Source organism: Mirounga leonina, unplaced genomic scaffold, assembly GCF_011800145.1.
Source record: "Mirounga leonina isolate KUSES-001 unplaced genomic scaffold, KU_Mleo_1.0 Mir_173, whole genome shotgun sequence".
Lineage (NCBI taxonomy): Eukaryota > Metazoa > Chordata > Mammalia > Carnivora > Phocidae > Mirounga > Mirounga leonina.
Genome location: NW_023270447.1, coordinates 4,015,347 through 4,040,726, shown reverse-complemented (window position 1 = coordinate 4,040,726; position 25,380 = coordinate 4,015,347). Strand labels below are relative to the sequence as shown.

The following is a 25,380-nucleotide window of genomic DNA, read 5'->3' as shown; positions in this document are numbered from 1 at the left end:
CGCGGCCCCGGCCATGGGGCTGCGCGGGCCCGGGGCTCCGGCGAGCTGAGGCGGCGGCGCCGGCCCGCGCGCCCCTTGGGGCCGCCCCCGCACCCCGCTCGCCGGCGTGTGGCTCTCGTGATGATGAAGAAGAAGAAGTTTAAGTTTAAGGTGGACTTCGAGCTGGAGGAGCTCTCCTCGGTGCCCTTCGTCAATGGGGTCCTCTTCTGCAAGATGCGGCTGCTGGACGGCGGCAGCTTTTCCGCAGAGTCCCCCAGGTAACGCGCCCTCCGCGCCCCACGAGCCGCTGCGCCCGCGCCTGCCCCGCAGGGGTTTCTTCGATGGTCTGCTTGTCATTCCTCGGCCCATTTGCTCCAGGGGGAAGGCCGGCCTCGCGAGCTTCTCTTTCTCCAGGGACCCGTCTGAAATCAGTCAGGAGTTTATTGATCTGCACAAAGTGCTTCGCAAATGGGTCCATCTCAGCTGGGCTTGGCTCCTGCTTTCCTGATTCCAGATGGTTCCCGGTATCTGCGCTACCCTCCTAAATTCTCTGGGAATGGGAGCAATGGCCAGAAGGGAGAGAATACTTCTGGTTTATCTTGAGACATTTCCATATTTGCGAAATGCAGAGTGGAACTTGAATTGTTGTTAAAACAAAAACAAAAATAACTCAAGCTGCTTGAGTTCCAAGAGCCCTGGCTCTGAACAGAAACCTGTGTTTGGCGTAACTCCTGTTCTCTTGTTGCTTACTGGGGACTCCGAAGCCCAGGATGCGGCCAGGGTAGGCCCGATCTGGCTTGACTTGAGTCAAGTGTTCCCTGGCAGATGAGACAACAGTCTGTGCCTCATCAGAGAGCTGCGTCTGCAGTTACGCGCTAACACTCACTGAATTACCAGTCTTGAGGTGGCCACTGGTGGCTCTCAATGTGAAGGACTTAGAACCATAAGGAGAGCCCAGACATGCCCTCATTTTGAAATGAGCCCCTGGGCACTCTCAGGGAGAGTCATTGGCAGGTTACAGAATGAAGCCAAGGGTGCTAGTGTTCCTTGAGTCATGTAGGGTCTATTTGGTAGGTTGACAGATTTGCTGTAAGGTAAGTGTTCCTTAAGAAAATAGGAAATTTACAGAAACTTTTAAAATGAATTTTTAAGTTCCTGAGATCAAGGTAAGAGGTTAACAGTTAATGCTTATTTTGCCTAAATTTACTGCTCACAGACTTTATTTTTACCCTAAAAATATTCTGCTTTCTTTTTACCTGTCATCCCTATTAGTGTAAAGGAAATAAGGTCAATGGGTTGTGGAATTGGGGTCAGAAAATTGTCTGCGGTGGCAACGCTGAAGCCTATAGAAGCCAGAAAATGTAAATGGCTAGTTGGCCAAAGCAAAGGATGTATAAAGCATTATCGACTCTCAGAATTAAAGAAATTAGCCAAGGATTCTTTTTAAGATTAAACTGTGCTGCCAGATCTTTTGTGGCTATTCAGCTAATTAATTGCACTACCATCATTTTTAACACACTGGTGAGAGAACAGTGTGACTTAAAATGGTGCAGCAAATATTGTACCAGCTCTTCAAGTGTGGAAAAGCCAAAACCAATTCTTGAATGTCCTGTAGGTGCAAATGACTGTCTTACCCTGGGTCTTACCCTGTTTGCTGCAGGGTCCCACCCTGCCACTTCTGGCAGTTAGACCAGCTCTTCTGGGTCGCTGGTGACACCTGGTGGTCAGGGCACCTCTCTCTTAACCTCATTCTCCCTCAGATTATTGATTTGGCTTGCTACTCGCAAGTCAGTTATTCCAGTATTGCAGGCAGTCATTTATTCAGCAAATACATGTAGGTTGGGTCCTTTAAGTATATTATCTTATTTCATTCTCACAGCAAACCTGTGAGGTAGGGATTCCCGTTTTGTGGATGAATAAACTGAGACTCAGAAAGCTTAACTTTCCCAAGGCCTGCAGATGTGGTAAGTAAAATGTCAAGATCTTGATACAGGTCTGTCTAATTTCAAACAGACTGATGCCAGATGAAGGAGAAAATTATGTGCTGTGCTGAATGGGGAGCTTCCTAATGATTTTAACAAGCAGGGGGTATAATTTGATTTCTAATTTGCAAGAATTGGAAAGGAAAAAGCGGAGTATCCTGGGTTCAACTTACTGCTTTCTCTTCCGACAACAATGTGGCCTTACCTCTACTGTTTGGAGGGAAATGATTTATAATAAGGAGCCTGTGCCTTGTTAGGTAGAGGTGGTTGGTGTAAAGCTAAGAGCAAGGATTTAGAATGAGGCAGATCTGCATCTAAATCCCAACTGCACCATGATAAACCTGGGTGGGTTATTCAGCCTCTCAAAGTTTCCATCTATAAAATAGAAACCATCATTGGCATATAGGGTTGTTATGAGGATTTAGTAAGGTGATGTACCAAAAACAGCTATCACAGTGCTCTAGCACCCAATCAACATTCTTCTTTTAAGATTTATTTGTCAGAGAGAGAGCGCACACGCACAAGCAGGGAGAGCAGGAGGCTCCTCAGGAACCTGATGCAGGACTCGATCCCAGAACCCTGGGATCATGACCTGAGCTGAAAGCAGACGCTTAACCGACTGAGCCAGCCAGGCATCCACACCCAATCAACATTTAAAGAGAAGACAAGGCGCTTGTCCAAGAGGGTTTGCTTCCTTTAAGATGTTGATACTTAATTCCTTTGACAATTACAAAAGTGTTGGTTTGAAAAAAGCTACCTCATTTTACAAAAAAAAAAGAAAACTTGAAACACCTAAAGGATAGGAATTATTTTTAAATTGCATAACTTTTAATTCTTGGATGCCAGTCTAGGCATTGCATCTCTGATTAAATGCTAGATTTTCGGGGTACCTGGTGGCTCAGTCGTTAAGTGCCTGCCTTCGGCTCAGGTCATGATCCCAGGGTCCTGGGATCGAGCCCCACATTGGGCTCCCTGCTCAGCAGAAAGCCTGCTTCTCCCTCTCCCACCCCCCCTGCTTGTGTTCCCTCTGTCGCTGTCTCTCTCTGTCAAATAAATAAATAAAATCTTTAAAAAAAAATAAAAATAAATAAATGCCAGATTTTAATTTTTTAAAAAATAAGGGGTGCCCGGGTGGCTCAGTCAGTTGTGTCCCACTCTTGACTTCAGCTCATGTCATGATCTTGGTCCTGAGATCAAGCTCCGATCTGGCTCCATGCTCCGTGTGGAGTCTCCTTGTCCCCCCACTCTGCTCCTCCCCTTCTAAAATAAATACATTAATTAAATCTTAAATCTTTAAAATAAAAAACTGTTGCCAACCAAACAAAAAACAAAACCACAGTAGCTTTCCAGTGGAGCGTGCTGGGAGGATTAATTTGCATTAACAAGGAAGTGAGGATGAGAGGACAGCTTGAACAGGTCACCAGTAGGAGCTGGTGATAGCTCAGCCTGACTGCAGAAAGAGTTCACATTGAACAGAAGCAGAAGATAAAGACTTTGAATACCATTATAGTTTGCTTTCCACTGCTCATAGGATAAAAGGCAATTTGAGATTCTTGCACTAAGTTCTATTGTGATTAAAGTGGTATTTAAACTGGCTAGTTGGCTGATGTTTGTCATAGACGAGAAATGGGGAGACAAATTAGGAGTCTGTTAAAATAACCCAGGCAGGAGCTAGTAAGTACCTGAACTTGTAGGTTTTTCATATAAGTGGCTGATAACATGATAATGCTATGACAAAGGCCTTGATGACATGACAGAGTAAGAAAGTCAAGAAGAATCTTTGTTTTGTTCTGTTTTGGTGAGGTGTATCACGGTATGTGTGAGGTGTATTTGTTTGTTTGTTTTTTTAAAGATTTTATTTATTTATTTGAGAGAGAGAATGAGATAGAGAGCATGAGGCGGGGAGGGTCAGAAGGAGAAGCAGACTCCCTGTTGAGCAGGGAGCCCGATGCGGGACTCGATCCCGGGACTCCAGGATCATGACCTGAGCCGAAGGCAGTCGCTTAACCGACTGAGCCACCCAGGTGCCCCTGTATTTGTTGATAGTATATTGTGGGGGAGGATACAAGGAGGTAGGTTATATGTTAGACACACTACATTGAAATGACAATGAGTGATATGCACTTGGAGACATATTTATTGTGAGTTTCTTAGATTCTGGTCTATTGTAAGTAAGCCTGCTTACTGAACTTTTCATCTAGAATTTCCTTGCCCTTTTAAAGATTAGTAGTGAAAATTAATTTTAGAAGGATCGAGTTTCTGCTGGAAAAGTGTGTTTAGTGAAGAGGTTAGAAAAAATATAAAGACTAGAAGGTGTTTATTTGTAATAAATGTTATTAAAATTGTCAGGTTTTACATACCATAGTTAATAAAACATACAGAAAATACATGTATGATTATAGTAGTCTAATAAACTGAAATCAAATTATTGCCTAATAAAATATTTTTGAACCTTTCAAAAAGACAGAAAATTACACTAAGTCTTTTTAAGTGCATGCTTCCTTTGTAAAAACATTTAAATCTCTTGAGGTTTGTTAAGACTGTCAGAACAAGTTTCATTTCTGGTCTGCTTTAATAAAGGAATAAGAAGAAAAGTTTCCTGTATTTTTAGGGTTTCCAAGTTTGCCTTATTTTGTTCATGTTTTTGTGTACTCATAGCTAAATACTTTCCCATGTTTCACATGAGCTGTGGCAAAAAACCATGTGAATTCAGGGAGTGTCTGGGAAGCTAATGAGCACATCTGTGTATTGGATCTTTTACTTTGTAAACAAGCTGAAAGGATTTCTTCCCTTTGGCCAGAATATGTATTCATGTTTTCAAGATTTTAGTTCACTGCACATTGTGTTTCATTTTTTTTGCATGTCCAGTTTCTGAACACCATTTGTTGAAGAGTGTCCTTTTCCCATTATATATTCTTGCCTACTTTGTCCTAAATTAATTGAACATATGTGCATGGGTTTATTTCTGGGCTCTCTGTTCTGTTTCACTGGTCTATGAATCTGGTTTTATGTCAGTGTCATAGTGTTTTGATTACCACAGCTTTGTAGTATAGTTTGAAATCAGGTAGTGTGATACTTTTGGCTTTGTTCTTCCTTCTCAGTGTTATTGTTTTGGCTATTCAGGGTCTTTTGTGGTTCCATACACATTTTAGAATTATTTGTTTTAGTTCTGTGACAAAGTTCACTGGAATTTTAATAGGGATTGCATTGAATATATAGATTGCTTTGAGAAGTAGAGATATTTAAACAATATTAATTCTTCTAGTCCATGAGCCCAGAATATGTTTCCATTTATTTATGTCATCTTGAGTTTCTTTCATCAGTGTCTTATCCTTTTCAGTGTATAGGTCTCTCACTTCCTTGGTTAAATTAATCCCTAGGTATTTTATTCTTTTTTATACAATTATAAATGGGATTATTTTCCTGATTTCTCTTTATGCTACTTAGTTATTGCTGTAGAGAAATACAACAGATTTTGGGGCAACTAGGTGGCTCAGTCAGTTAAGCGTCTGCCTTTGGCTCAGGTCATGATCCCAGGGTCCTGGGATTGAGCCCCACATTGGGCTCCCTGCTCGGCGGTGAGTCTGCTTCTCCCTCTGTTCTGCCTCTGCTGCTCCCCCCACTTGTGCTCTTTCGCTCACTCTCTCTCTCTCAAATAAATAGATAAAATCTTTAAAAAAAAAATGCAACGGATTTTTATATATTAATTTTGCATCCTGCAGCTTTACTGAATTCATTTACTAGTTCTAACAGTTGTTTTGTTTTTTTTTTTTAAAGATTTTATTTATTTATTTGAGAGAGAGAGAATGAGAGACAGAGAGCATGAGAGGGGGTAGGGTCAGAGGGAGAAGCAGGCTCCCCGCTGAGCGGGGAGCCCGATGCGGGACTCAATCCTGGGACTCCAGGATCATGACCTGAGCCGAAGGCAGTCGTTTAACCAACTGAGCCACCCAGGCGCCCCCTAACAGTTTTTTAGTAGAGTCTTTAAGGTTTTCTATTTATAGTATCATGACTTCTGTAAATAGTGACAGTTTCCCTTCATTTTCAAATTGTATGCCTTTTATTTCTCTTTTCTTGCCTAATTGCTGTGACTAGGCCTTGCAATGCTATGTTGAATAAAAATGAGTATAGTGGGCATCCTTGTCTTGTTCCTGATCGTAGAGGAAAAAGTTTTAGATTTTCACTGTTGATGGGTGCCTGGGTGGCTCAGTAGATTAAGTATCTGACTCTTGATTTCAGCCCAGGTCATGATCTCAGGGTTGTGAAATTGAGCACCACATCAGGCTCTGCATTAGGCATGGAGCCTGCTTGAGATGCTCTCTCTCCCTCTCCCACTGCCCCTCCTCCCCTAAAAAAATTAGATTTTCACTGTTGAGTATGATATTAGCTGTGGTTTTGTCGTTTATGGCCTTTATTATGTTGAGGTACATTCCCTTTGTACCCAATTTGTTGAGAGTTTTTATCTTAAGTGGATGTTGAATTTTGTCAAATGCTTTTTCTGCTCTATTGAGCCAATTATATGCTTTTTATCTTTCATTTTGTTAATGTGGTATATTATGTTGATTGATTTGCAGATGTTGAACCATCCCTGAATCCCTGAAATAAATCCCATATGATTTTGGTATATGATCCTTTTAATATATTGTTGAATTCAGTTTGCTAATATTTTGTGAGCATTTTTGACCTATGTTCACCAGGGATATTGGCCTGTAATTCTCTCTCTCTTTTATTTTTTTATGGTGTCATTTTCTCATTTTGATATCAGGGTAATGCTGGCCTCATAAAATTAAGTTTAGAAGCTTTCCCTCTTCAGTTTTGTTTTGTTTTTGAAGAGTTTGAGAAGGATAGGTATTAATCTTTGAATTTTTGGTGGAATTTACCAGTGAAGCCATCATTCAATCTCCTTACTAGTAATCAGTCTGTTCAGTTTCTATTTCCTCATGATTCAGGCTTGGAAGATTATAAATTTCTAGGAATTTATCCATTTCTTCTATGTTCTACAATTTGTTGGCATGTAGTTGTTCAGAGTAGCCTATTATGATCCTTTATATTTGTGTGATATAAGTTGTAACTTCTCCCCTTTAATTTTTTCTTTTAGAGGGAGGGAGGGGCAGAGGGAGGGGGAAAGAGAGAATCTTAAGCAGACTCCATGCCCAGGGCAAAGCCCAACATGGGGCTTGATCTCACCACCCTGAGATCATGACCTAAGCCGAAATCGAGATTCGGATGCTTAACCATCTGAGCCACCCAAGTGCCCTCTCTTTTAGTTTCTGATTTTATTTATTTGAGCCATCTTTCTTTTTCTCTTGGGGAGTCTAGCTAAAGGTTTGTCAATTTTATTTACCTTTTCAAAGAGCCAGATCTTAGTTTCATTGACTATTTGTCTTCTTTATCTCTATTTCATTTATTTCCATTCTGATCTTTGTTATTTCCTTCTTTCTACTAACTTTGGGTTTCATTTGTTCTTCTTCTTTCTTTAGGTGTAAAGTTAAATTGCTTATTTGAGATTTGTCTTATTTTTTGAGGTATTGCTATGAACTTTCCCTGTACAACTTTTACTGTATCACATAGATTTTGGTATGTTGTATTTCTGTTTTCATTAATCTTTAGGTATTTTCTTATTTCTCCCTTGATTTCTTCAGTGACCTAATAGTTGTTCAGTAACCTGTGGTTTAATCTCCATGTACTTGTAGTTTTTCCAGTTTTTTTCTTGTAAGTGATTTCTAGTTTCATACCATTGTGGTCAGAAAAGATGCATGATATTATTTCAGTCTTGAATTATTGAGACTTGTTTTGTAGCCTAAAATGTGACTGATCCTGGAGAATGTTTCACGTGTACTTGAGAAGAGTGTGTATTCAGATGCTTTTGGATGGAATGTTCTGTATATCTGTTAAGTCCGTCTGGTCTAATATGTCATTTAAGGCTAATATTTCCTTAGTGATTTTCTATCTGGGTGATCTATCCATTCATGTAATGGGGTGTAAATAAATGTGGTGATGTAAGTAAGTTCCTTACTATTATTGTATTACTATCAATTTCTCTCTTCAGGTCTGTTAATACTTGCTTTAGATATTATGGTGCTTCTTTTTTTTTTTTTTTTTAAAGATTTTATTTATTTATTTGAGAGAGAATGAGAGAGAGCACATGAGAGAGGGGAGGGTCAGAGGGAGAAGCAGACTCCCTGCCAAGCAGGGAGCCCGATGCGGGACTCGATCCAGGGACTCCAGGATCATGACCTGAGCCGAAGGCAGTCGCTTAACCAACTGAGCCACCCAGGCGCCCTATTATGGTGCTTCTATGTTGGGTGCATTTATATTTATAAATGTTATATCTTCTTGCTGGGTTGTGCCCTTAATCATTTTTATTATAAATAGGCTGTTTTAAAGTTCATTTTGCCCAATGTGAGTATAGCTACACCAGCTTTCTTTTTGTTTCCATTTTCATGGAACATCTTTTTCCATCCCTTCACTTTCAGTCTTTGTGTGCCCTTCTGAAGTGAGTCTCTTGTAGGTAGTATATAGATGTGTCTTATTTCTTAAGCTATTCATCCACTCTATGTCTCTTGATTGGAGAATTTAGTCCATTTACATGTAAAGTAATTATTGATGGGTATGTACTTACTGCCATTTTGTTCATTGTTTTCTGGTGATTGTAGTTCCTCTCTTTTTTTCTTGTCTCTGTTTTCCCTTGTGATTTGATGACTTTCTTTAGTATTGTGTTCAGAGTCCTTTCTAATTTTCTTTTGGTATTTACCATAAGTTTTTGCTTTGTGGATACCATAAGGCTCACATATATCATCCTATGTATATAGCAGTCTATTTTAAATTGAAAGCAACTTAAATTTGAACATGTTCAAAACCCTACACTTTTTTCTCCCCTGCCACATTGTGTTTTTGGTGTCCTTTTTTACACCATTTAATTTTATAAATCCCTTAACCAATTCTTGTGGTTTTAGTTAATTTTACTACTTTTGTCTTTTAGCCTTTTAATAGCTTTATAAGTTATTAGTCAACTACCTTTACTTTATATTTACCTTTTCCAGTGAGATTTTTACTTTCATATGTTTTCTTATTAATAATTAGTTCTATTTCTTTTCAGCTTAAAGAAGTCTCTTTAATATTTCTGTAAGGCCAGTTTACTAGTGATGAACTTTCGCTTTTGGTTGTCTGGAAAATTCTTTATCTCTCCTTCAAATCTGAATGATAACCTTGGCGGGTAGAGTATTCTTGGTTGGAAATTTTTTTTTTCCTTTCAGCCCTTTGATATCTCATGCTACTCTCTTCTGACCTGCAAAGTTTCTGCTGATAGCCTTATGGGGTTTCCCTTATACATAACAATTTTTGTTTTTCTCTTGCAGCTTTTAAGATTCTCTCTTTAACTTTTTATTTTAATCATAATGTGTCTTGGTAGCTCTCTTTGGGTTCACTGTATTTGGAACTCTCTGGACCTCCTGGACCTGGACATCTGTTTCCTTCTCTAGGTTAGGGAAGTTTTCAGCCATAGTTCTTCAAGTAAGTGTTCTGCCACTTACTCTCTTTCTTACCCTTGTGGGACCCCTAAAACACAAATATTATTTCACTTGATGTTGTCCTAGATACTCCTTAAATTATCTTCATTTTTAAAATTCTCATTTCTGTTTTCTGCTCTGTTCGGGTGAGTTCCAATTCTTTATCTTCCAGTTCACTGATCCATAGTTCTCCTTCATCCAGTATACTGTGGAACCTCTATGGTATATTTTTCAGTTTGGCTATTGTATTCTTCAGCTCTGTGACTTCTGTCGGTACTTTTTTTCAACGTTTTCTATATCTTTGTTGACGTTCTTACTGTGTTCATCCGTTCTTCTCCAGAGTTTGGTGAACACTTTTATGACCATTACTTTGATTTTTCTATCAGGTGGATTACTTATCCCTATATCATTAAGGCCTTTTGCTGAGGTTTTGTCTTGTTTTTCTATTTGGAACATGTTTCTTTGTTTCCTTATTTTACTTGACTCTCTGTGTTTTTTCTATGTATTAAGTGAAACAGCTACCTCTCTATCTTGAAGGAGTGGCCTTGTGTAAGTGATGCTCATTCTCACTCAACATTGCCCTAACTCTTGGCTGTCTCTCAAACCTTTGTGATTATCTAAGCCACCTGATTTATTCTTGATATGCCCCTGTTGTTGAGGTTGTGCCAAGTGATCCAAGGGAAGGAATCTCATTTATCACCTTGTTTGGAAGTCAGACTCTCAGGCAGGAGCTTTTAAAAGTTTGCAAATATATAAAAATCCAATTGAGCCACAGTCATAATCTCTCTTAGCCTCCAGACCAGGAGATCTTGACCCTGGGCAACAGTTGCAAAAATCTGGGAAGGCTCATTGAGCTGTAGCAAGGCTAGTGGGATGCACAAGGATGGTATTGCCCTGTTTACATTCCCTGGATATGCCTCCTTAGCCTCTAGATGTGTGGGAAACCTGAAGCCTATCCCTCAGGCTGAAGCTTCAGGCTAAGTAAATAGGCCTTTTTCACAGGAAGACTAGGGTTGTGTTTCAGTCTGCTGTCTTTGTAGTGCCCAGGGCATAGTGGCCTACCAAGAGCTGTCTTTTGGATTGTTACAGTCCTGGGGAACTCTAGAATACTGGTCCTCTTGGCCACCAGGGTCAGACAATCAACGGATGTCCCCTATATGGATTGCACATGCCCACTGGCTTTAGTAAAGGAGCTGGAAGGTGTAGGGGGTTGGACACACTCCCCAGCTTTAGAAAAGCAGTGGGAAAATGTCTTGACTTCTTGCACTGGTAGTATTCAGCAATGTAGCAAGAGAGTGAGTGCCTTGTCTGTGTGCATGCACTGACTTTAGGCTTGGGAGTGGGAGGATGCCCCAACTACTCACACTTGCCAGCCCCAGCCAGGGGAGGGCAGGGATGGGTTGCAACAGCCAGTGCTGGCAGACTTTAGCTAGGGAGCAGGAGAACTCCACAACTGTTTATGCTCTCTGGTCTCAGCATGTGCCATGACTGCTCACCCGACCCATCCCAGCAAGACAGTGAGAGGGTCCCACATCCAAGGTCACCCACCTGTGCTGGTAGGCAGTGTGGAGAGTGAAACAGTGGTGTCTACCAGTTCATCCATATCTGGGAAGCATTTAAACTATCCCCTACTCCTCCAACCAATGCCCCCAGATCAGCAAATGAATCTCTCCCACACAAAACCTTGCCTCTTTTCAAACTGCTATTTTTTCACTGGGTCTCAGGGTGAGTGAGACTGTACATGAGCCCTCCAAGAATGGAATCTCAGTTTCCTATAGCACTTTGGGACTCCCAGACCTATTGAGTTTTACAGTTTTACCTATTAGACCTATTGGTTTTACAAGCCAGACATTCCAGGGGCTCGTCTTCGTGGTTCACATCCCAGGGACTGGGGGCCCATTGTGGAGCACCAATCCCTGACTCCTCCAGAGAAGTGTCTGTCTGGTGAGATCCATCCCTATTCTGTGTCACCACACCAGAAGTGGGTTTTTGGGGGGTTTTTGTAAGGCTGTGTCTCTGCCTCGCCTACCTATCTTGATGTGGTCCCTTTTTCCTTTGTTGTGGAAAGTACTTCATCTAGTTTTTAGATCTTTATCAGAGAGAAATGATCCATATGTAGCTATAGATTTGGCATATCTGTGGGAGGAGGTGAGAGTTCAGGATCTTCCTAGGCTCCCATCTTGGACTCCCTCCCTCCTCCCATCCCAGAATTCTTTTTTTTAATTATTTATTTTTTAATTCTAGTATAATTAGCATATAGTGTTATATTAGTTCCAGGTATAGAATATAGTGATTCAGCAATTCTATACATTACTCAGTGCTCATCATGATAAGTGCACTCTTAATCCCCATCACCTATTTCACCCACTCCCCCACCCACCTCTCCTCAGTAACCACCAGTTTATTCTCTATATTTAAGACTGATTTTTTGTCTTTTTTCTTTGTTCATAGTTTCATTTCTTAAATTCCACATATGAGTGAAATCATATAGTATTTGTCTTTTTCTGACTGACTTATTTCACATTATACTGTCTAGATCTATCCATGTTGTTGCACATGGCAAAATTTCATTCTTTTTTATAGCACACAAATACACCACATCTTTATCCATTCATCAATTGATGGACACTGGGGCTGCTTCCATAATTTGGCTATTGTAAATAATGCTGCAGTAAACCTAAGGGTACATATATCCTTTCCAATTAGTGTTCTCATATTCTCTGGGTAAATACCCAGAAGTGTGATAACTGGATCATATGATAGTTCTATGGTTAATTTTTTGTGGAATCTCTATACTGTCTTCCACAGTGGCTGCACCAGTTTGCATTCCTACCAACAGTGCACAAGGGTTCCTTTTTCTCCACATCCTCTCCAGTACTTGTTTCTTGTGTTTTTGATTTTAACCATTTTGACAGGTGTGAGGTGATATCTTATTGTGGTTTTGATTTGCATTTCCCTGATGATGAGTGATGTTTAGCATCTTTTCATGTGTCTGTTGGCCATCTGTATGTTCTTTGGCGAAATGTCTGTTCATGTCTTGCACCTATTTTAATTGGATTATTGGGGGGAGGTAATTGAGTTGTATAAGTTCTTAATATATTTTGGATATTACGCCCTTATCAGATATATTATTTGCAGATATCTTTTTCCATTCAGTACATTGTCTTTTGTTTGGTTGGTTGTTTTCTTTGCTGTGCAAAAGCTTTTTATTTTGATGTAATCCCACTAGTTTGTTTTTGCTTTTGTTTCCTTGCCTTAGGAGACAGTCTAGAAAAATGTTGCTACAGTTGATGTCAGAGAAATTACTGCCTGTGCTCTCTTCTAGGATTTTTATGGTTTCAGGTCTCACATTTGGGTTTCTAATCCATTTTGAGTTTATTTTTGTGTATAGTGTAAGAAAGTGGTTCAATTTCAGTCTTCTGTATGTAGCTGTCCAGGTTAACCAACCCCATTTGTTGAAGAGACTGTCTTTTTCCCATTGCAAATTCTTGCCTCCTTTGTTGAGGATTAATTGACGAAATACTCATGGGTTTATTTCTGGGCTCTCGATTTTGTCCCATTGATTTGTCTGTTTTTGTGCCAGTACCATACTGTTTTGATTACTACAGCTTTGTAGTATATATTGTTATCTGGGATTGTGTATCTTCAGTTTTGTTCTTCTTTTCAAGATTACTTTGGCTATTCAGGGTCTTTTGTGGTTCCAGTCCTGTGAAAAGCTGTTGCTAATTTGATAGGGATTGCATTAAATCTGTCGATTGCTTTGTGTGGATATGGACATTTTAACAATATTTTTTCTCTCAATCCATGAGCATGGAATAGCTTTCCAATCATCTTCAATTTCTTTCATCATTGTTTTAGAGCTTTCAGAATACAGGTCTTTCACCTCCTCGGTTAAGTTTATTCCTAGGTATTTTATTTTGTTGGGTGCAATTGTAAATGGGATTTTCTTAATTTCCTTTTTGATTATTAGTGTATTTAAATGCAACAGGTCTCTGTATATTGATTTTTGTATCCCACAACTTTACTGAATTCATTTATCAGTTCTGGTAGTTTTTTGGTGGAATCTTTAAGGTTTTCTGTATATAGATAGTATCATGTCATCGGCAAATAGTGACATTTTACTTCTTCCTTACCAACTTGGATGCCTTTTATTTCTTGTCTGATTGCTGTGGCTAGGACTTTCAGTACTATGTTGAATACAAGTGGTGAGAGAGGACATCCTTGTCTTGTTCCTGATCTTAGGGAGAAAGCGTTCAGCTTTTCACCATTGAGTATGTGTCACAGACTTCTTTATACCCTGACCAGAAATGGGATCATCTATTCATGTAATACAGTATTGTAATAATGGTGGCTTACATTTTTTGTATACTTTTCCCATGTGCCAGAAACTTTTCTAAGCCTTTATATCCTCAAAATACCCCTAGTAGGAAGGTACTATTATTACATTATTGCTGTTATTACTTTCATTTTATACCTGAGGAAACAGAAGTACAAAGAGGCATTGAAAGTTATACAGTTAGTAAACATCAGAGCTGGGAGGTAGGGTACACTCTTGATCACTAAATTCTGCTGCCTTTCAAATTTTATGTTATATGTTTTCTCATTTTTATGTTTTAATGAAATTGTAAATGAATATATATGGTATGACTTTTTCTGAATGCTAGTCTCAGAAAACTTGTTCTCATATGTGACACCACTAAAGAGGTCACTAGACCTGGCCCCTCTAGATTTGTCCCAAATTATTGTATATCAAACATAAGAAACATAGTACTCATGCATATGCTTTTTTCCCCCCAAGGTGTGACATTCCAGCAGGAAGTCCTCAAAATTCAGTCTCATTACTGGATAGTTGTGCCTTGTAAAAATATTATTAATGCCATTTTACACCAGTAAGTTAATATTCACTATTATATCACTAAGTCTTGCACAGTAGGCAATTTATAAATATTTATTGAAAGAATACAGATATTTGGAGAGAGGATCTGTTGTAGCTTTGCTAAGGATGACAATAACACAGAGACCCCTAAATTAAATATAAAAGGAAGTCATTAGGGGAAGTATATGCTGTTCTATGTACATGGCTTATAAAGAATTAATGTTCAGTTTGGGGTATAAGCCTTTGAGGGATACTATCGAATAGAGATCCAGAGAAGTATATAAAGATTCTGAGGAATCTGAGGTGCCTGGGTGGCATGGTTGGTTAAGCATCTGACTCTTGGTTTCGACTCAGGTCCTGATCTCAGGGTCATGAGATAGAGCCCTGCATCGGGCTCTGTGCTTGGCACAGAGTCTGCTTATTTCTCTCTCCCTCTCCCTCTGCCCCCCTCCCTTCCCTCTCGCTCTCTCAAATAAATAAATAAATCTTTAAAAAAAAGATTCTGAAGAATCTTGAATTATGAGGTGAGTCTCAAGAGAGGAGATGATAGTCTTCAAATAATAAAACAAAAAAATTGTATGTATATTTTACTTTCTTAATTTTATTTAATTCTTATAAAATCCCTTTTGTAGAGGTGTTATCTCCTATTGGGTTAGGATATATGCTGGGTGCTGTAACACATATATTAAAAAGTAATAAATGGCCTAAAAGGTATAGAAGTTTATTTCTCTCCTATAAATTCCAAGCTGATGTGGTGGCTCTGCTCTGTCAAGTTGTCAGGGGCCCTGGCTTTATCTTGTTGCTCTGTCATGCCCAGTATTGTTCTCATCCACAGGGACTAAGTTAGTTCACCCCACATCCGAATTCTAGCCACTAGAAAGAAGGAAAGGGGAAGGGGAGGTCCCTATTGCCCAGAGCCCATTGACCAGAACTTAAGCAGAAAGCCACATCCAGCCCCAAGAAAGGTTGAGAAATGTAGTCTTTGCTGGATGTCAAGTGCCCAGAAAAAGATTGAATTATGATAAAGAGAAGGGGAGGACAGATATCAGGGGACAGTTAGCCTCGATCACACCACTGTTTTGTTTTGGGTTTTGTTTTAAGTAGGCTCCATGCCCAGCGTGGAGCCCAACACGGGGCCAAAGTCACAACCCTGAGACCAAGACCTGAGCTGAGGTCAAGAGTCAGGATGCTTGGGATGCCTGGGTGGCTCAATCGGTTAAGCATCTGCCTTCGGCTCAGGTCATGATCCCAGGGTCCTAGGACTGTGTCCCGCATCGGACTTCTTGCTCAGTGGGGAGCCAGCTTATGTGTGCTCTCTCTCTCTCTTTCTCTCTTTCTCTGACAAATAAATAAAATCTTTAAAAAAGAAAAAAAGTCAGATGCTTAACTTACTGAGCCACCCTGGCACCCCTATCACATCACTGTTTTAGAAATGAGAAAGTTGATCCTCAGAAAAGCAACATAATTTGTTCCAGGTCACAAATCAATTAAATGAAAGATTTTTGAAAGACTGTCCCATAAAGAAGGAATAGGCTTATGCTGGGTGCATCAGAGGACAGAACCTAGGATCACTGGGGACATGTTAAAGAAGGCATGTCTCTATCCAGTATAATATTAGAAAAGTAATCTCTAATATTTAGAGGAATACAGGAGTGAATAGGCTACCTCAGTACCCTGTCCTTTTGTCAGGAATGCTGTCCTTCATTAGAAGGATTGGTGACATAGATGGTGCTCATGGCTCTTTCTGACTCCAGGATTCTATGATTAGGCTTTCAGTTGTATTTCCTAATAATGCTCTTCCTAAATCACCCATTTTAGCCAAGACTGGTCAGCTTATAGCAGCCAAATGTTTGTGTGTTTCTATCCCCTTGGTGCTCTCCTTTTCCCACCTCTTCTTCACCATTCTTGTAGTTGATTCAAATTCCAACCATTCTTCAAGAACTAAATCAAATGTCTCATTGGCTTTATGCCCATACCTGTCCCAACCTACAATCCACCCACTGCTTGCCTGCAATGTTTACTACACATACTTTGTCCTTAACAAATGTCGGTTGTCTGTTGAATTCGATGAAATCTTTCCTCACTGTCCCACTCTGATTTTACCTCTCACTCAATTCTTATAATTCTTGTTTCTACCCACTAGTCATTTTACCCAAATTTGTCCTTTTAATTGCCTTTATGAAAAATTTCCATGCAGTGTAAAATTTACAGTAGTAAAAAATAAATACAAGAAAAGGTAGAAAGAAGTGTTTAACTGGTTTTTTTGGCGGGGGGCAGGGGTGCAATGGAAGAGAATTCCTTAGCAAGGTTTTGAAAAAAGTCTAGCTGGAGAAGGAAATGAAATGACAGAAGGAACAGTACATATACACAGTGGCAAAGAACGGGCATGGTATGTACTGGGAGCACTATGAATACAGATTTACTCCGCTATCCAACGTAGAACATTCCTATGAAATCTTTCATAAGCCAGTGGCATAAGGCAGAGAGTACCACCCCCCCTTTCCAAAAATTCACATTCCGGCACTTCACATTTAGGAAAGATCCACCTTATTCTAGTAACAGTTTTTTCTTGAAAGCAAAAATCCTCTTCAGATTTCTTTCATTTAGCAGGCACCAATGTAGGTCTTTTTAAATGTGAAATGGCAAGACACAAGCTTTCAGAAAGTGAGGGATACCTGTGTGTAGCATTTTCCACCCTTATTTATGGTTCTGCTTTTTGCAGTTTCATTTACCATAGGTCAGCTGCGGTAAGGAAGCAGATGATCCTCCCTCTAACATTTGGTCAGAAGGTCAGCAGTAGCCTAAGGCTATGTCACAATGCCTCTGTCATTTGCCTCACTCATCACAGACATTTCATCATCTCACATCACAAAAAGAAGGGTGAGTATAGTACAATATTTTAAGAGAGACCACATTCACATAACTTTTGTTGCTGTATATTATAATTCTGTTCCATTGTTAGTTATCTTTGTCAATCTCTAACTGTGCCTAATTTATAAATTAAACTTTATCATAAGTATGTATGCATAGGAAAAAACATAGTACACATAGGATTCCATACTATCGGATTTCAGGCATCCAGTGGGAGTCTTGGAACATATCCCCCACAGATAAGGCGGGAGGGGGAGGGGCGCTACTGTAATTGTGTATTACTGCTGACACATAAAGAGAGGGAGAGAGAATGGTCTCTAAAAGGAGTCTGGACTTAATTTTGATACTGTAGGATCTACGGAACCAAAAGCAGAGGAGTGACTTATGCAGTTAGTAGATTGGCTTAAGGCTGGAGTTTAAGAGAATTCTCATCTGACAACCTTAGCTTTCTCAGTAGCAACTGCAAAAGGGAGAAAAGGAACATGAGGATAATGATAAAAGATCAGAAAAGCTTCTATAAGTGAGGAGAGAAAGCTGACCAAAGACAAATCCAAAAGGCCCAACTAGAATTTAAAACATAACTTTAGGGGCACCTGGGCACCTCAGTCAGTTAAGCATCCCAACTCTTGATTTTGGCTCAGGTCATGATCTCAGGGTCCAGAGATCAAGCCCCGTGTTGGGCTCTGCACTGATCATGGAACCTGCTTGGGATTCTCTCTCTCTCCCTCTGCCCCTCCCCCCATGATTGCACTCTCTCTCTCTCTCTCTAAAAAAACCCATGAATTTTAGTGATGGCAGTGTGTGTATGTTCATGCATTTTTCTCCAGCAGTGCTCATAGGTTTGAGATAGGAAAAAATGGATAGAAGGTTTCATCGAGGTTTAGATGTTGTAGGTATGTGAAAAGGCCAAGGAGGCTAGGGAATTAGAGTGTTGGTGAGAAAGGAATTTTAAGCAGTCGCTCATGGGGTCCACCCTTCATAAGGAAAGAAACCAGGCCAGGAAGATAAATAGGAAAACAAAATGGTTAGAAGATGCAGGCCTCAGTGATTGTAAAGAAAAGTACGTGTGAAAGGAATGAGGTTGTGACAGAGTTGCTGGAATCAGAGATGTGCTCAGGGAGCAGGATCCACATCTCCCACCAGAGGGTATATTTGTTACAATTGATGGACCTACATTGACACATCATTATCACCCATGATGAAACCCATGGTTTTCATTCAGGTTCAGTCTTGGTGTTCTATATCATGTGGGCTTTGACAAATGTGTTCTGACATGTATCCACCCTTACAGTATACAGAATAGTTTCAGTGCCCTAAAAATCTTTGTCATCTATTCATCCCTCCTTTTCCTTAACCCCAGGCACCTTGGATTAGCCTTTTCTAGAGTGTCATATACTTGGAATCATATAGTAGGTAACCTTATTCAGATTGGCTTCTTTCACTCAATAATATGCTTTTAAGGTTCTTCCATGTCTTCATAGCTTGATAGCTCATTTCTTTTTATCACCAAATAATAATTAGGTAGTCTGAATGTACCACAAATAATCTGTTCACCTACCATTCACTATTTGTGTGTGTGTGTATACATCATTTATATATATATATTATATATATATTATATTATATATTATATATATTATATTATATATTATATTATATATTATATATATTATTATTATATATATTATTATTTATATATATTTTTGTTTTTTATGTATTATATATTTATATATTTTTTATATATTGATTTTATATATATAATTTATGAATTTGAGTATATTTATTTATATATGTTAATTTATATAAAACTCCATTTATAAATTCCATTTATGTGAGTTACCTAGGGTGGTCATATTCATAGAGACAGAAAGTAGAATGATGGTTGCTAGGACCTCGGGGGAGGAAGGAATGGGAAATTGTTTAATGTGTACAGAGTTTCACTTTTACAAGAGGAAAAGAGTTGTTAGAGATTTGATACAATATGAATGTATTTAAGACTACTGAACTGCACACTTAAAAATGGTTAAGATAGTAAATTTTATGTTATGTGTATTTTACCATAGGTTTTGGTTTTTTGGGTTTTTTGGTTTTGGGGGGTTTTTTTGAGAGAGAGAATGGGGGGAGGGTCAGAGGGAGAAGGAGAGAGAGAATCTCAAGCGGACTCCACACTATGTGTGGAGCCTGAGACAGGGCTCAGTCGCACAACCCTGAGATCATGACCTGAACCAAAACCAGGAGTTGGACACTTAACTGATTGAGCCACCCAGACGCCCCTTTACCACAATTTTTAAATGAATAAGTATTTCAGCCCCCCCCCAATTTTTATTAGATCAGGCCAATTATTTACATATTTAAGTAAAGTTGATTAGTATTAAGAAGAATGTTTTCTCCTTTTTAAACTTCATAATACAGGAACATTTTGCCATGAATTTTCTGCAATAGCATTGATGAGTCCATTCAGTCATTCTGCAAACTAATGTGATCTAATAAAATTAAGACAAGTAGGTTTATGTAGTAATTAATTTTTACTTAACTTTCTCCCATTTGTATTTGTGCTTATTTAAGCCATTTTTGCTTGTACTGTAAGTCTTGAGATATATTTTGTTCATCAACAAATAACATTTATTGATAATATTATTTCAGATTTATCTTTTATTAAATGTATTACCTTAATAAATTTGTTCTTTTTTTGAAGATTTTTTAAAACTCATTTGAGAAAGAGACACAGACAGCATCAGAGAGAGAGCGAGCAGGAGCAGGGGGAAGAGCAGAGGGAGAGGGAGAAGCAGACTCCTCACTGAGCAGGGAGCCTGATGTGGGGCTCCAACCCAGGACCCTAGGATCATGACCTGAGCTGAAGGCAGATGCTTAACGGACTGAGCCACCCAGGCACCCCAATAAATTTGTTCTATGAAAGTACTGTATAGGACATTTACTTTCATCTTTTGCATGAGCCCTTTTCATTGTCTCAAATGATATATCCATCATAACAATTTATGAATATATTATAATAAAATAATATATATTAATATATGTAATAATATAATTGTTACTATAAACATAGGTATAAAATATTTTTATCATCAAAAAGTCTGTAGTTTAGGGGCACCTGGGTGGCTCAGTTGGTTAAGCAACTGCCTTCGGCTCAGGTCATGATCCTGGAGTCCCAGGATCGAGTCCCGCATCGGGCTCCCTGCTCGGCAGGGAGTCTGCTTCTCCCTCTGACCCTCCCCCCTCTCATGCTCTCTCTATCTCATTCTCTCTCTCAAATAAATAAATAAAATCTTTAAAAAAATTTTTTTTTAAATTTAAAAAAATTTAAAAAATTTAAAAAGTCTGTAGTTTAGTGAGAGATCCTGATGCATATATTGTTAAATACAATATAGGGCAGAGTGACAAAGTCTACAGTAAATGTACAAATCGAATTGTATGGCAGTTCAAAGGAGAAAGGGAGCTATGAATTCTGACTGAGAAAATAGGAAAGACTCCTTAGAAGAGGTAGTGTGTGAACTAAGCTTTGAAAGATTAGTAGGACTTATCCAGTAGGGGGGAAATGGGATGGTAGAATGTCCAGCATTTTGACTTTAATAACTTTTTGACTTGCATTTATTATTAAAAACCGTCTTAAAGAGCAGTACATTAATACTGAATCTTCATCAGGAAAGCATTTTCTAGTGCAGCCACTTTGTAAAACAGACTGGCAATTCCTCAGATGTTAAACAGAGTTCCATATGATCTAGCAGTTCCTCTAATCTACCCTAGAAAACAAGTCAACACAGTGGCGCCTGGCTTGTTCGGTTGGTGGAACATGGGACTCTTGATCTTGGGGTTGTAAATTTGAGCCCCACTTTGGGCATACAGATTACTTAAAAATAAAATCTTTAGGGGCACCTGCGTGGCTCAGATGGTTAAGTGTCTGCCTTCGGCTCAGGTCTGGGATCAAGCCCCACGTTGTGGTCCCTGCTCAGCGGGGAGCCTGCTTCTCCTTCTCCCTCTTCTCTTCCCCCTGCTTGTGCTCTCTCACTCTCTCTCTGTCAAATAAATAAATAAAATCTTTTTTAAAATAAATAAATAAATAAGTAAAAATAAAATATTAAAAAAAAAAGAAAAAACATGTCAACACAGGGGCGCTGGGTGGCTCAGTCATTAAGCGTCTGCCGTCAGCTCAGGTCATGATCCCAGGGTCCTAGGATTGAGCCCCACATCAGACTCCTTGCTCAGTGGGAAGCCTGCTTCTCCCTCTCTCACTCCCCTTGCTTGTGTTCCCTCTTTTGCTCTCTCTCTCTGTCAAATAAATAAATAAATCTTTAAAAAAGTAAGTAAAATTCTATAAAAAAAAATGTCAACACAAACACTTATACAAGACTTTTCATAGCAACATTAATCATAATGGTCAAAAGTCAAAACAACCCCAATGTCTGTCAGCTGATCAAATGGATAAATGTGGGACACCTGTACAATGGAATATTACTCAGCAATAAAAAAATGAAGTACTGATACATGCTACAACATGGATGAACCTTGAAAACATCATGCTAAGTGAAAGAAACCATAACAAAAGGCTACATATTATATGATTTCCTGTTCTGGGCATTTCATATAAATTCAGCCTATTGAGACAGAAAGTAAATTAGTAGTTGCCCAGGCCTAAAGGGCTGGAGGGAAAAGGGCAGTGACTGCTGATGAGGTTTCTTTTGGAGGTGATGAAAATGTTCTAAAACAGATTGTGGTGGTTTCATAATCTGAATACACTAAAAACCATTGAATTGTACATTTTAAATGGATGAATCATATAGTGTAGGAATTATATCTCAATAAAGTTGTTTTAAAAAAGCATTTTCTGGTGCACCTGGCTGGCTCAGTCCATAGAGCATGCAGCTCTTGGTCTCAGGGTTATGAGTTCAAGTCCATGTTGGGAGTGGAGCCTACTTAAATAATAAAAACAAAAATAAATAATAATAGGGGCACCCAATAGGGGTGGCTCAGTCGGTTAAGCATCTGACTCTTGATTTCAGCTCAAGTCGTGGTCTCGTGGATTGTGAGATTGAGCCCCATGTCAGCCTCTATGCTGGGCGTGGAGCCTGCTTTAGATTCTCTCCCCCTCCCTCTCCCCCACTGCTTATGCTTGCGCTCTTTCTCTCTAAAATAATAATAATAATAATAAATAAAAAAGCATTTTCTGACAAAACTCTATTAAACCAATCTAAGTCCTTGGACAGTTTTCTATACAGTTCATTCTTTCATTTAACAAATAATCATGTGTCTACTATGTGCCAGGCACTATTCCGGGCAGTTGAACTATTTCTATTACTTTTCACTTCAGTTTTTCGTAAAATTATTTTTCTTGGTGATTATTCTCTTTATATATTTTGCAATAAACATGAGTTATAAAACAAGTATAAAAATTATAATATCCTAATTTTTATTAATCTGTTAGAATGTGTATAGTAGCTATTTTTTTATAAAGTCCAGTTTCTCCGGATCAGATTTTACATGTCTAAACTATGTTAAGAGGGGTGCCTGAGTGGCTCAGTCCTTTAAACGTAGGACTCTTTGTTCTAGCTCAGGTCATGATCTCAGGGTCATGAGATGGAGCCCTACGTTGGGCTCTGCACTCAGTGCAGTCTGCTTGGAATCTTTCCCTCTTCCTCTCTCTCCCCCCCAGCTCATGCGCAGGTGCGCGCTCTTGCTCTCTCTCTCTAAAATAAACTGTGTTAAGAATTAATTTTTGTGGCAGTTCATATAGCCAAAAGCAATTTTAATCATTTTAGCTAGTGAGTTATTTTAGCTACTTTTTTCAAAAAGATTTATTTATTTATTTGGGAGAGAGAGCATGAATGCTGGCCCGAGAGTGAGGGGAGGGGCAGAGGGAAAGAATCTTCAAGCAGACTCCCCCCTGAGCACGCAGCCCCTCACAGGGCTTGATCTCAAGACCCATGAGACCATGACCTGAGCCAAAAACTAAAGGTCAGCACCTAATGGACTGAGCCACCCAGGTGCCCCTTTAGCCACTTTTATGTTTATTATTGATACCAATAATATTGATTATATTTGGATTAAAAAAAAAACTTCTAGAATTTTTCTTTCTTAGCTAAACCAAGAGAAAATTTTGAGCATTGCCCTCCAGCTCTATATCATGGTTTAGGGAGCAAAGATCTTCAGGGTCAAAATGTCCTACTTTGGGGTAGGAGAGAAACAGACTTGATAAGCAGGAGCACAGAACCATAAAAGTGGACAGTGTTGAGAGCATGTCTAGGTAGTGAAGCTGAACAGCAAATGTTTGGGGGCTGTAGTGAAGGACAAGACAGCATCAGGAGCCAGATTTTGGTAGGCCTTGGATGCCATTCTGTGAAGACAGAATTTTATTCTGTATGCAGTATGACCTTGAACCCACCATACCCTTTTTTTCTGATCCTAAAATTAATTCAAGATCAGTATAGAAAATTTGTAGGAAAATACATAAAATTACAAAGATGAAAATATTACCCATCCAAGATAATTACTGTTAAATTTTTGAAATTTACCTTTGCAGTTTTTTCCAGTTCATTTTTTACACAGTTGAAGCCAAATTACATACACAATTTTTATTCTGCTATTTTTTTACTATTATAAGCATTTTCCACATTATTAAACACTTTAGCATATTATTTTAATAGTGCCATACATAATATTTTTTCATGAATGAACTATAAGTAACAATTCTTCTGTTTTGGATATTCCTATTGCTTTCAATCTATTCCTCTCTTGCCCATTCTGAGCTCTCTCCCATGAACATTGGAATGTGAGGTAAAGCAAGGTCTGTGATGATGTATGGTAGGCAGCTGAAAGTTTATGTCTGAAACTGAGCACAGTAGTCAGGATTGCATAACTAGATTTTTAAATAATCCACATGGACAGGTAATTAAAGCCAGAGATAGCATATAGAATAAAACATAAAGGCCAGAGGATAGAACCTTGGTAGATGAAGATCTAATTAAGGAAAATGAGTCCAAAATTTTCAAGAGGAATGTGGTATCACAGAAGCTAACTGAGGAAAAATCTTGAGAGAGTGTCCAGCTCTGCCACTGTATGAGAGATAGAGTGGTATAAGAGCTGCTCTCTTTATTTGAAAATCAGCAAGTCTGGTGAACTTTTTTTTTTTTTTGAGGAATGATTAACATATTAGTTTCAGATGTACAATGTAATGATTTCATACTTGTATACGTTACAAAATGATCGCTACAGTAAGTCATCTGCGACCATAGTTACAAAAAATTTTTTTTCTTATGACGAAAACTTTTAAAATCTACTCTCAGCAATTTTCAGATATGCAATACAGTATTGTTACTATAGTCACCATGCTGTACATTATATCTTTGTGACTTATTTATTTTATAACTGAAAGTTATCCATTTGATCCACTTATCCATTCATATGTCAGGACACTTAGGCTGTTTCCATATCTTGGCTATTGTAAATAATGCTTGTTTGTTATTGTAAATAATTTTTGTTTTGGGGGTTTTTTTTCTATAAATACTCAACAATGGAATGGTTTTATGGTAGTTTTATTTTTAATTTTTTGAGGAACGTCCATACTGTTTTCCATAGTGGCTGTACCAATTTACATTCCTACCAACAGTGTACAAGCATTTCCTTTTTCCACATCCTTACCAGTACTTATTTCTTGTCTTTTTGATTCTACCCTTTCTGACAGGTGTGAAGTGATAGCTTATCGTGGTTTTGATTTGCATTGCCCTGATGATTAGTGATGTTGAGTATCTTTCCCTATACCTGTTAGTCATCTGTATGTCTTCTTTGAAAAAATGTCTATCCATTTCCTCTGCCCATTCTTTAATCAGGTTTTTTGTTGTTGTTATTGAGTTGTAGGAGTTCTAATTCTGGATCTTAACCCCTTATTGGATATATGATTTGCAAATATTTTCTCCTATTCAGTAGACTGCCTTTTCATTTTGCTGATGGTTTCCTTTGCTCTGCAGAAGCTTCTGAGTTTGATGTAGTGTTGTTTGTTTTTGTCGCCTTTGTTTTTGGAGTCAAACCTCAAGAATCATAGTCAAGATTATGTCAAGGAGCTTACCCAGCTGTCTTCTTCTGGGAGTTTTATGATTCCAAGTCTCATGTTCAAGTCTTGAATCCAGTTTGAGTTAATTGTTGCGTATTGTGTAAG

General features: G+C 38.8%; 1 protein-coding gene across 1 annotated transcript in view; it reads left to right on the top strand.

The window, feature by feature from the left end:
- Positions 1-120: 120 nt before the first annotated feature.
- The window catches only part of FAM102B (family with sequence similarity 102 member B), an 84,278-nt gene continuing 59,018 nt past the window's right edge, over positions 121-25,380 (top strand). The window contains exon 1 of the mRNA XM_035017891.1: positions 121-257. Coding sequence (XP_034873782.1) covers positions 121-257 — 137 coding nt within the window. The remainder of the gene's footprint in view (positions 258-25,380) is intronic.